Source organism: Oncorhynchus masou, chromosome 19 (assembly GCF_036934945.1).
Source record: "Oncorhynchus masou masou isolate Uvic2021 chromosome 19, UVic_Omas_1.1, whole genome shotgun sequence".
Classification (NCBI taxonomy): Eukaryota; Metazoa; Chordata; class Actinopteri; order Salmoniformes; family Salmonidae; genus Oncorhynchus; species Oncorhynchus masou.
This window is the reverse complement of record NC_088230.1, coordinates 28,069,817-28,082,269: the sequence shown is the minus strand read 5'-3', so window position 1 is coordinate 28,082,269 and position 12,453 is coordinate 28,069,817. Positions and strand designations below refer to the sequence as shown.

The window sequence follows — 12,453 nt, the reverse complement described above, 5'->3', positions numbered from 1 at the left end:
GCTGGGGGCTGGGATAGGGGCTGGAACAGCTGGGGGCTGGGATAGGGTCTGGGGCTTGGACAGTGGTGTTGGAGAGTACTGACTTGACTTCAATGACTGATGATGAGAATTTCAGCAGGTTGCTAACTACTGCCCCTGACCGGGGAAAACAAAACAACTCCCTCAATCATTGCCTCAGTTTGTAATGTTCCCAAACGACGTACAGGAAAGATAGCTTTACGATGAGCAGGAAAATGTTGCAAGTTCAACCCTGTCCGTCTGGCTAATTTATGGGTTGGCGAGGAGTCAGTTAGTGCTGGAAACACATTCCACTCCGTCTCTGCTGGATTTATCAAACATGCTCTCTGTTCAAAAAGAGAAAGCCTCCAGAAACGTGCTGTCGGGTCCGGAGCCAAGAGGTCTCTTGTAAAAGATTGTTTATACAGGTGATAAAAAGGAGAACGGGAAAAAGGCAAACATGGGCGCCGCAGCAAATGGGGTAGCAGGGGGCAACCGCACAGATCTGTCCCAGTTGACAGGTTCAGTTACCCTAATACAGGCTTTGGGAGGGTAATCCAGAGGTTTATCGAGTACAGAACATTATCTGCCTCCTCAATGACTTATTATTTACTTTGACCACTCACGTGGGAGTGGGAGGTTCTAGGGAGGTTGTAGGAAGGTTGTTGTGAAGTTGTAAATAGGTTGTAGGGCGGTTGTAGGGAGATTGTAGGCAGATTGTAGGGAGGTTGTAAGAAGGTTGTAAGGACGTTTTAGGGAGGTTGTAGGAAGGTTTTATTTTACCTGGGACATGGACTGCCTCTTCTCCTTGCTGCGTTTGGTCAGGCTGTCCAGACCCTTGAGGGAAGAGAAGATACTCCTCTTGTTCCGTGTCCCCCGGGAAAGAGATTGGCAACGCCTCCGCAGGGTCGCCTCGTCACGGGTGCAGATCTGAGAACAGACATTAAAAGACATCACTTCTGTGGTTAGAGACTTATTTTATCTGTATTAAAAATCTGACCAGAGAACAGGCTGATGTTTTTTGATCATAATAAATATAGCAGCATTCAATAACATTCTTAATCGCTTTCTTAAACGGGGATAAATAACGAGTTTTCAATGGAACTGGTCCAGAGAACGTGTGAAATGTGAATGTCCCAAGTGGAGGGTTGATATGGGTGTAAAGCAGTCGATCACCAGGGCATGAAAGGAGGAGACAGAGAAGATCCCCAGGCGTCCCAGGGTGGTTTTGGAGGGCCGTCCGGCCACGGCCAGGAGACTCTTAGGGTTGGGGAGCTCACTGCCCTGCAGGCTGGCCAGGTAACAGCGCATCCGGAACAGGTCGATGTTGAACTTCTCCAGGTTCTGCTCCCATTGCTGGATCTGGGGAGAAACAGACAGACAGACAGACAGGGTCACATCACAGTACACAGGGTTAGAGTCACTCTCAAGGTGACAGGATGACTTCTCCACCCTCTTATTGACAATGAGAGACTAGGCAAGGCAGAAACACATGCTCACAGTCACACTCAGAACCATATACAGTACATAGAGAGTTTGGCCAACTTTGACACAGTTCACCATGATAGCAACCTTATTTCCAAAACTGTTGGTGATGTGACATTACACAAAGCAAAACAGCAGAGAATTAAAAAAAAACATTTTTAGTAATGAGATGTGGCTCTGGTCCCACCATAGCACACAGAGGGCGACGAGGTGACTGAATGGCATCAGGGAATCAAAAGGGGCGTGGCTAACTGCTGAACAAGTCACATGGCTCATTGGAGCTATGCCACATAATCACATTAAATCGCCCTTATCCAACACACCCAGGGAAGAGGAACGATCATCTTCATTGGTGTGCTACGGAATAAAATGTTCTCCTCATCCGCATTGGTGTGTGTTACGCAATAAAACATCCTCCTCATCTGCATTTGGTGTGTGTTCTGCAAAATGTCCCCCTCATCTGGGTTTCCCATTACAACAGACTTCTATGTGGAGTGGACCGAATGTGTTGTACTAGTCTGTTAGACTGAGAACATCTGGAATACAAATTACTTTCCTTATGTCATCTTGCATGGGTCTGAAAGCATAAAACCCCAGTTTCAACAAACTCTGCTGCCAACACATCTGGGCTCATGTCAGTATGTTCCACAACCACAAGGAACGGTGTAATAACTGAATGATTTCAGCCATTACATGAACGTTCTAACTCGCAGGCTATGCGGACAGAAACAAGAAGATGTCATGCAGGTGTATATGTGTGGCTCTTCAGAGGGAGAATGGTCTGGTTTCCATGGAGCTCAGACACTGATGACTTAATAGGCCAATTTAACTAACTGCTTGTTTGAATGGCTAGGACTAACAGTGGCCTCTGATCTTGACACACACACACACACACACACACACACACACACACACACACACACACACACACACACACACACACACACACACACACACACACACACACACACACACACACACACACACACACACACACACACACACACACACACACACACACACACACACACATCCCAGTGCCTCACCTGGCTTTTGATAGCCTTCCTGTTCCTCTGGTCACTGATGACAGAAAGCTGCAACTCAGCCATCTTCTTCATCTTACTGTCCATGTCTATCTTCTGCAGCAGGGCACCAGTCTGGCTCCTCAGTAACCGCACTGTGTCCTCCTTCCCCTGTCTCTTAGCCAGCAGAGAGGCGCTGGCAGAGTGGATGGCTGTCACCCAGTTCTCCAGGTCTGTCTGATTAGCAGCCTGCGGGGAGGAATGAGGCCAGGTGACACAGTGCCATGGGGCAGGGGAACATGGGGCCAGGTGACACAGTGCCAGGCTAAGGGAAGGGCAGGGGAACATTGGGCCAGGTGACACAGTGCCAGGCTAAGGGAAGGGCAGGGGAACATGGGGCCAGGTGACACAGTGCCAGGCTAAGGGAAGAGCAGGGGAACATTGGGCCAGGTGACACAGTGCCAGGCTAAGGGAAGGGCAGGGGAACATGGGGCCAGGTTAACAGTGCCAGGCTAAGGGAAGGGCAGGGGAACATGGGGCCAGGTTAACAGTGCCAGGCTAAGGGAAGGGCAGGGGAACATGGGGACAGGTGACACAGTGCCAGCCTAAGGGAAGGGCAGGGGAACATGGTTGTCATTGCTCTGCTTTCTCTCTCTATTCCCAGATGGGGATCCTTAAGTGCCAAACAAAAGCCTCTTGACACATTCATCACTTTCGCTATAAGGCTTCACTCCCTCAGTGCCTCAGTGCAACAGGCCAAGGTTTCCCCGTTGCCATGGTGATGCTGGGTAGATACAGCCCTGCGGTGTGATTTGTGTGTCTGGTAAACACTTGGTAACTGAATCAAATGAATGTTACTCTCTGAGAAAAAGAAGGTGCTTTCAACGCTCGTAAAACTGAGTGTAATGCACATTCAAGAGAAAAGACCTTCCCTCTCGAATGTGGAGAAATGAGGCAAACAGCCCTATTCCCAAACAGACACACTGGATGCATCCAAAATGGCACCCTATTCCTAACATGCACTACTTTTGACCAGGGCCCACAGGGTACTATATAGGGAAATAGAGTGGCATTGAGGATGCTATCTGTAAATAGCCCACCCAACTACCTCATCCCCATATTATTACTTACCCTCTTGCACCCCGGTATCTCTACTTGCACATCATCATCTGCACATCTATCACTCCAGTATTAATGCTAAAATTGTAATTAATTCACCTCTAGGGCCTATTTATTGCCTACCTCCCTACTCTTCTACATTTGCACAAACTGTACATCGATTTTTCTAATTTTCTTTTCTTTTGTGTTATTGACTGTACGTTTGTTTATGTGTTGTTGTTTTTGTCGCACTGCTTTGCTTTATCTTGGCCAGGTCGCAGTTGTAACTGAGAACTTGTTCTCAACTGGCCTACCTGTGTCAAGACTTCTGCCGAAGTCGATGCTTCTCCTTGTTCGGGCAGTGCTCGGCGGTCGACGTCACTGGTCTTCTAGCCATCATTGATCCATTTTTCATTTTTCCATTGGTTTTGTCTTGTCTTCCTACACACCTGGTTTCAATCCCATTCATTACCTGTTGTGTATTTAATCCTCTGTTTCCCATCATGTCTTTGTCAGAGATTGTTTTATGTTCAGTACGTGTTGATTTTGTATTTGGTGCATGACGGGTCCTCGTACCCAGTTTGTTTCATTTGTATTTATGGTTTTGAAGTTATGTTTTGTTTTATTAAATTACTCCATTTTACCAAGTTTAATTCTCCTGCGCCTGACTTCCCTGCCACCTATACACACAATTGTGACAACCATGTTAAATAAAGGTGAAATAAAAATGTGAAACATTTAAAAATCATACACGACTAGTCAACTCAGATCAGCCAGTAGGGAGGTTTTCCCCAACACTGCCATTTCACCCTCTTATAGAACATACACTGTAACAATGGAGCTGTGAAGCTGACACTACACCCAGACAGGACATAACCAACACCAACGCAGTCATTACCAAGCAAAAACAACAGCACAGCAAATCCTAAAAAGCAGATGTCCAGCCTAGTCCATACTTGTGCTTGTCCCATAGCAGGAGCTGTAACCAACCCTCTCAACAGACTGCAGTCTGAGTAGAAAGCACAACCCTGTCACCGGGGCCTGTGAGACAGGAGCAGGAAATACAGCAGAAACCTATTAAACCCCCCAAAATGTTTCCTCTCAGCCATTCACACTGTGCTCTAAGAAAAAGAGAACATCCTACAAATAAACAAGAGACAAGCTCAGAGTGTTATAATGTCCAATTTGTAAAGGCTAAATCAACACGATGATGTACTACAGATTCAAACATGACAGATGCCTCCATTGACGGCACAACAGTCTGTGTGGAACTAACCTCATCCCCAGGCTAGTGTACAGAGTTCACAGTGCATACGATAGCGCCGGGGTATTCCACTACTATTTGAGAAGGTCCGGTCCCACATTTCCTAGGTGGCAAAGGTCCAGATGGATAATGTCATTTAACAGCGTGGTAACAAACCCCCACCTCACAATCCATGCGACCCCAAACTGTTCACACCCCTCTTGTTGGTGGAGAGAAAATGTTGCAGTTTTAAAGCTAATTTCCAGCAATTCTACAATTTTGCTATGGGACAGAGATTATTTTTTTCTATTTTAAAGCTAATTTACTGCAATTATATGCAATCTTCCCTGTCTTATGTGTGTTTAAATGATACCAGGGGTCGAAGCCTGACCCAGCAAAAAATAAAATATGTATATAATAATAATCTTTTTTTAAATCACCCTGTTCTGGGTCCAGATCCACTCTGCGGTCCGCCAGCTGGGTGTGGAGGCTATAGCTCATATAGCTACTGTACATCCGAGCTTGGGGAGAAATCTGTGTGTGAGCCTCGGGTAGAACGTACCTGCAACAGATAGACATCTCCGTAGCCGTTGCTCAGGCAGAAGACGTTCTCCTTCTTGGGGTGTTCAGGGATCGCCTGGACTATGCTGTCCTCAGCAAGCAGGGTGTAGCACGGGGACAGCTCCTGCTCGGGACAGCTACTTTTCCCATAGGTCTCATAGAACAGGAGGGTACACCCTGTATGCACCAGGGAGGAGAGGAGGCTTCAGCTAACACACAGCTTTAATGGGGAATACCTACAGAAGATATATCTAACAGCGTGCATGCAACCTTTATTTAACCAGGTTGTCCAATGGTGGTCAGAAGACTTCTTTCCCAAGGGAGACCTAGTCAGCATCCCAAATGGCACCCTATTCCTTTTGTAGTGCACTAGGCCTCTGGTCAAAAGAAGTGCACTATATAGGGAATAGGGTGCCATTGGGGATGTACCCCTATTGTCTGTATGTATTACTGGTTATTTCCAGTGTGTGTAGGTGGAAGGCGGAGGGAGCCCTACCTTTGAGCGTGACCCAGTACTGCCGCCACTTCCTGCGGGCCACGAGCTCCAGCTTCCTGTCCTTATGCAGGGTGAGGAGGGGTTTGATGGAGAGCCAGCCGGCCCTGCGTACCACCCCCTGCTCCTTCTCAAACAGCAGGTCCAGCTGTTCCAGAGAGCCCAGGGAGCCACTGCCACTACTCTCTCCCTGTTCCCCCACTCCTATTCCCCTTGCTCCTCCCATGTCCTGCCCCTCTCCATCCTCCGAGGGCTCGGTCCGCTCCGTCCCGCTGTTGTCTCCTGTCTCCAGCTCCTGCATGAAATTCTCATAGATGTTCTGCCGCAAGGCGTCACTGTGGCTCTGTTGGCCCCTGGAGGCCCCAGAGCGGAATGACAGGGTCTGGGTGTGGAGGGAGTTCCATGCTGGACCAGTTACCTGGGAGCTGGAGTCACCTAACCCAGGATCCACTCCAATGATAAAGCCTTCACTGGCCTCACTACCATAAGGCTCCTACGGAGAGAGAGAGTAAGAGAGCGAGAGAGAGAGAGTAAGAGAGAGAGAGATCAGGATGGTTTTGAGGAGGAAAACAAGTCTGAATAGTTAACTAACTAGACCTTTGTGTGTAAAGTTAAACGATAATCTTACAATATCACAAGATCAGGGACGCAGAAGAGGCACATTTTCATCTATTTCTCGACTACCAATTCCTGAACAGTAGGCAATTGTTGTCTATTTCTATTAGAAAAGAATATGAAATGTATCGTGAGATACTCTAACATGATATTGTAAAATATTTTTGCAACAATCCGTCCCCTATAATAACAGCCCGGAATTTCACTGGTACGGGTAACAGAACACATGGATATTATCCAAACATTCTTGTGACTTGCACAAGAATAGTTAGTTCTAGTGTAGGTATCTTTGGGTGTGAATGAGTACTCTCCAGTCTTGACCCACTGACCTATTAATTCATTTCCATTCATACTGGAACAAGACAAAGCCCATCTTAACATCACTGGTTCAGTAGAACGGCGATCGTAATCTCTCATTAATAGCGAACAATAAACACTTTCTCCTGTCAGAGAAAGGTAGAGGGATCCTCTTACATAGCCAGGAGGCGGGGTCTCAGACTGCTATACAATACAGAGAAAGGTAGAGGGCTCCTCTTACATAGCCAGGAGGCGGGGTCTCAGCCTGCTGTACAATACAGAGAAAGGTAGAGGGATCCTCTTACATAGCCAGGAGGCGGGGTCTCAGCCTGCTGTACAATACAGAGAAAGGTAGAGGGCTCCTCTTACATAGCCAGGAGGCGGGGTCTCAGCCTGCTGTACAATACAGAGAAAGGTAGAGGACTCCTCTTACATTGCCAGGAGGCGGGGTCTCAGCCTGCTGTACAATACAGAGAAAGGTAGAGGACTCCTCTTACATAGCCAGGAGGCGGGGTCTCAGCCTGCTGTACAATACAGAGAAAGGTAGAGGGATCCTCTTACATAGCCAGGAGGCGGGGTCTCAGCCTGCTGTACAATACAGAGAAAGGTAGAGGACTCCTCTTACATAGCCAGGAGGCGGGGTCTCAGCCTGCTGTACAATACAGAGAAAGGTAGAGGGCTCCTCTTACATAGCCAGGAGGCGGGGTCTCAGCCTGCTATACAATACAGAGAAAGGTAGAGGGCTCCTCTTACATAGCCAGGAGGCGGAGTCTCAGCCTGCTATACAATACAGAGAAAGGTAGAGGGCTCCTCTTACATAGCCAGGAGGCGGGGTCTCAGCCTGCTGTACAATACAGAGAAAGGTAGAGGACTCCTCTTACATAGCCAGGAGGCGGGGTCTCAGCCTGCTGTACAATACAGAGAAAGGTAGAGGGCTCCTCTTACATAGCCAGGAGGCGGGGTCTCAGCCTGCTGTACAATACAGAGAAAGGTAGAGGGCTCCTCTTACATAGCCAGGAGGCGGGGTCTCAGCCTGCTGTACAATACAGAGAAAGGTAGAGGGCTCCTCTTACATAGCCAGGAGGCGGGGTCTCAGCCTGCTGTACAATACAGAGAAAGGTAGAGGACTCCTCTTACATAGCCAGGAGGCGGGGTCTCAGCCTGCTGTACAATACAGAGAAAGGTAGAGGGCTCCTCTTACATAGCCAGGAGGCGGGGTCTCAGCCTGCTGTACAATACAGAGAAAGGTAGAGGGCTCCTCTTACATAGCCAGGAGGCGGGGTCTCAACCTGCTGTACAATACAGAGAAAGGTAGAGGGCTCCTCTTACATAGCCAGGAGGCGGGGTCTCAGCCTGCTGTACAATACAGAGAAAGGTAGAGGGCTCCTCTTACATAGCCAGGAGGCGGGGTCTCAGCCTCATATAACACCATCATTATTACCTGATTCCATCCTCTTGTCCACTGTCGACAAATAAAGGCTGTTCACGGCAGTATTTTAGCAGCTCAAGTAATGCTGGAAAATGCTTGGTCATGTGTGACTCTGACCTTTGAAATCTTTCCCCTCAAATTCGACACAAAGCCTTAAGGAGACGTACATAACATCTGTCATAATGATGTAAGGTTCTGAAACGTTTGTTAGAATACTTTCTTTTGTGGGGTTTTTCCTTTCATAGTAGTGTTTAAGAGAGTTTCTCTCACTTGCTGATTTTGTTTAAAGAACAATCTATACAAGTATCTCCAAGGCTCCAGTCTGTCAACTGTGAGCCTGATAGTATTAGGATGATAGGATGATGTTTGTCAGAGAGATATTCCTGTGACACTGCAGTGTTCTGCTTCATCTGATTGGTTCTAAGAGCCAACGGCCATCAGCCAATCACGTTGAGCAAAACAACCTGAACAATGAGTTAACCATCACACATAGTCAGCCTGCAGTCTCATGTCATAGATAACTGGCAACAGGTCATCTGATAAAGAGTCTACAGTACATGTCCAGTCTTACTTCCTTTCCCCCTTCACTATGTACCCTCCCCTCCTCCTTCCATCTCCCCTTTCTTCCCCTCCTTCCTAACCTGTAGTCTTCTCTTCTTCCTGCTTAGACTTCCTGTCCAGTCGCTGAGGCGCCGGATTCGGCTCTTCAGGTTGTCCTTCCTGCTGTTGCTGATGACGATGGCGGTAGGCTCGGTGGCGACCCTCCTGCAGGGCAGCGTGTGACTGTGAGCGGAGGAGTAGCACTGGTCGCCCGACTCTGAGCTCTCCTCCTGCTCGCCCACGTCCAGGGTCAGCACCGAGGCCAGCGATGCCCGGCGCTGGGGGATGTCCTGGAAGTGAGGGGTGGGGTATGTAGCCACCATGCTGAGGTCAGATAGGGACACGGGAGGGGAGATGAGGCTAAACTGACTCTGCTCCGGGTAGAGAATCATAGAATCTCCGATGCCACTGTCCTCAGTGCGGCCCAAAGAGCAAGATTTATAACCGTTGCTGTTAAACCCTCGGCTTGCATATTGTCCATTACTATCCATGGTCTGGAAGAGGAGGTTGGGGTTGAACCCCGGGGACATGTCCTCAGTACGGGCGGATGAGAAGGTGTTGTAGCCGCAGCCCGTCTCCTCAGTGCGCGTGGAGGAGTAGGTGGTGTAGCCACTACTGTTGTCCCTCGTTGCGGTCTGACTACATGTGAACACATTATCATTGAGCTCTGTGGTGTTCCCCCAAGGAGAGTCGTACCAGGAGCCCTCGGAGCTGAGCGAGCTACCCTTACTGGTCCTAGTCAGAGAGGGCTCTGGGGCTGCTACTGCATTGTGGCTGTGGCCTGACAGACCCTGCGGCTCCAGAGACATCCTCCTGGCATTGGTGAACTCCACACGCATGCTGCCGTCCTTACTGAGGAGCACCTTGGGGCTGCTGCGGCTCTCTATTGGCTCACACAGAGAAGTCATCTCAGGGGTGCGCTGCCTGTTAGCACCGAGACCGTTCACATTCTCCCCGCTACTCTCCAGGAAACCATAGCTGTTATGACCACTGCTTTTCCTGGTCACTTGGGAGCTGTCCCCTCTGCCACAACACTGTGGAGAGCTGGACTTCAGCTTGGCTCCTGGGGGCCCTCTCAGCCCCCTGCCCTCCTTGGTGATGTGGTGCTCGTAGTGTTGCGACAAGCCATAAGGCTGGTTGTGAGTGATCTTCTGCTGGGGCAGGCAGACCCTCCCTCCCTTGTCTCTGGTTTTGTACTCCTGGCCGCCCCCCTCTATGTCCCTCCTCCTGCTATTGGGGGACAGGACTTCCTCCTTAATGGAGTGGAACTTTAGAGAGCAGGGTTTGGGTTTCCCAGGGACATTGAAGTGGCTGTACTGGCTGTCAGTGTTTCCCATTCTGATCTGTAGTAGTGCAGAAGACAAAACATCAGCATGAGAGATAATCAAGAGAGAATGCCAATAATCACACATTCATCCACAGTAAAGTCATATCGTATAAAATAAAAAAGTCAGGACAGCTGTGGTGTCTTTTTGTGTCGCTAAAATGAATTATGCGGGAAATGGTGGTGGAAATGACTTTTTACGCAAATATTGCTATAATAACCATCATATCAAAGTCAAGCTATGATATGGTGTGTGGTCCTCCCACTCCGACTCGGAAAACCATGCAGTTTATTAGGCAACAAATGAAATAAGTTATGATGAACTTCACAGGGTGGTGAAAGTGTACGGTGATGAGCTTGATGCTCCTTTCCAATAAATATTGAAGGTGTTATTCTGGTGACATGATGATCGATGCTTGACTGCCGTCTGACAAATAGTTAAATGGTTAAAAAAGGTTCAATTAAATCAAATGAAATCACATAAAGGTAAATACAATTAAATAAAATCACATACATTTTAATAAAACTAAATGAAATCACGAGGTTAAATTAAAACAAAAGCACATAAAAACAACAAACTACAGTATACACACACCAGCTGTAAAGTTATCTTACCACTTGGTGGCTATCCTCAGGACAAACTCAGACACTATTCTGCATAGTCCGTGTCAGCAGCGCTAGCTGGGCTCTGTCGTGTTGTGTGAACTCTTCAGAACTCAGCACCTCTCTCACACTCACACACACAGCTGCTCACTCGCTTGCTCTCTCTATCTCTCTCTCTGTCTCCAGCTCATCTGTAGGGAAACAGAGGAGGGAGGGACTTCAGTTAGTTCCACACACACAGTCTGCCTTGTATGTGAGCCCACTGTGGTTAGGAGGACCCCCTTTGCAACCCCCACTCTAAATCTAGACACCCCTTGTTCCTTGGCTTGGTCCGCCCCCCACTCAGCCTCCTTCCATGACGTACTGCTACTGAGCTGCTGAACAGACTTTTTAAAAGCGGACTTCATTCTGTCGCCTGTTTATTTTGGTTCTCAGGAATTCCTAGCAATTTCCTTTCCTTTTTAAAAACAGAAACCCTCGACTCTAAGACCGTTCAGTTTAAGTTATCAAACAAGGCTATTTCAACATCACCGTGAGCAATGTCTCTAAATCAGTTTTAAACTTTTTTTAAATACCACAAGTTAGAAGTCTCCCAACAGCTCAAGATCAAGCCAAAATGGATGAAAGAGAACATATCTATAAGGTAAAACAATTACAGACATTTTGAAATACAATGACATCAACCCCAGTGTTTCCTGAAACAGATAAACCCTCAGAGTATTGTCCAGAGTTCTCATTTCCTGAGAGAGACAGAGAGGGGTCAGAGGTCGGAGTGGCCTAAGGTGCACCGTGTTCCATCAGTAAACTATAGCAGCACTATGCCTGTCCTGTCCTGGCCTCATTCATACTGAGGAGGAGAGGAGAGAAGGAGAGGAGAGGTGGAGCCCCTGGTTACACAAAGCAGGGTGAGAATACATCACACCGCTGACCCTAAACACATCCACAACCTTTGACCCCTTCAATTACACCCAACAGGAAGCAACGATCAGGAAACATCGAACGCCTAGTCTGATGGCAGAGAAAATAGTAACTGGTTGACTCCAGTCATTAGGCTACATTCTAGAATGTTGAGGAGGACAGAAGAACAGCAAAGTCATTATCACATCTGTCATTCAGAGCAGCAGAGGGACAGATTGTATTTGGCACTCGCTGTCTGTGTTAAAAGGCTGATGGGCTGCGCTTTCAGCCAGTCAATGGTCTGCCACTTGGCTGGGACCCTAGACTATGGGCCTGTGCGGTGGGCAGATCTGTGGAAGCGACGCTTTGTGACACAGTTGTCGGCTTGCGCTGCAGACAAGGAGGCCATGAATGGTTAAAGGTGCAAGCAGGTGGCGGGCAACACTTTTGTTGTGCCTCTCCTATAGGCCACCTGCTCCCTTGCAGGGGAAGCCCCATCACCCCTATGTCACCCTTGACCCTGGCATTCTTTAATCACAATGAGCCCCTGGTGCAGAACTCCACAACGGCCATATTGATAAGCTGCAGACCATACTATTTACCAAGAGAGTTTTCATCCAAATTTTTCATAGCTGTCTATTTACAACCACAAATCGACGCTGATACTAAGACTCAATGAGCTGTATAGGACCATAAACACACATGGAAATACACATCCAGATGTGGAGCACCAAGTGGCCGGTGATTTTATTGCAGGGGAACTGAAATCTGTCTTTTCACATTTTTTAC

At 48.0% G+C, this 12,453-nt stretch overlaps 1 protein-coding gene across 2 annotated transcripts in view; it reads right to left on the bottom strand.

The window, feature by feature from the left end:
• LOC135506104 (rho guanine nucleotide exchange factor TIAM2-like) overlaps window positions 1–12,453 on the bottom strand; it is a 68,347-nt gene that overhangs the window by 25,104 nt on the left and 30,790 nt on the right. For both annotated transcript variants that reach the window (XM_064925536.1, XM_064925537.1), the window contains exons 2-8: window positions 10,780–10,958; window positions 8,882–10,183; window positions 5,903–6,392; window positions 5,408–5,583; window positions 2,529–2,753; window positions 1,174–1,359; window positions 781–927 (exon numbers count right to left, since the gene is read on the bottom strand). In XM_064925536.1, coding sequence (XP_064781608.1) covers window positions 781–927; window positions 1,174–1,359; window positions 2,529–2,753; window positions 5,408–5,583; window positions 5,903–6,392; window positions 8,882–10,177 — 2,520 coding nt within the window. In that variant the 5' untranslated portion in view covers window positions 10,178–10,183; window positions 10,780–10,958. The remainder of the gene's footprint in view (window positions 1–780; window positions 928–1,173; window positions 1,360–2,528; window positions 2,754–5,407; window positions 5,584–5,902; window positions 6,393–8,881; window positions 10,184–10,779; window positions 10,959–12,453) is intronic.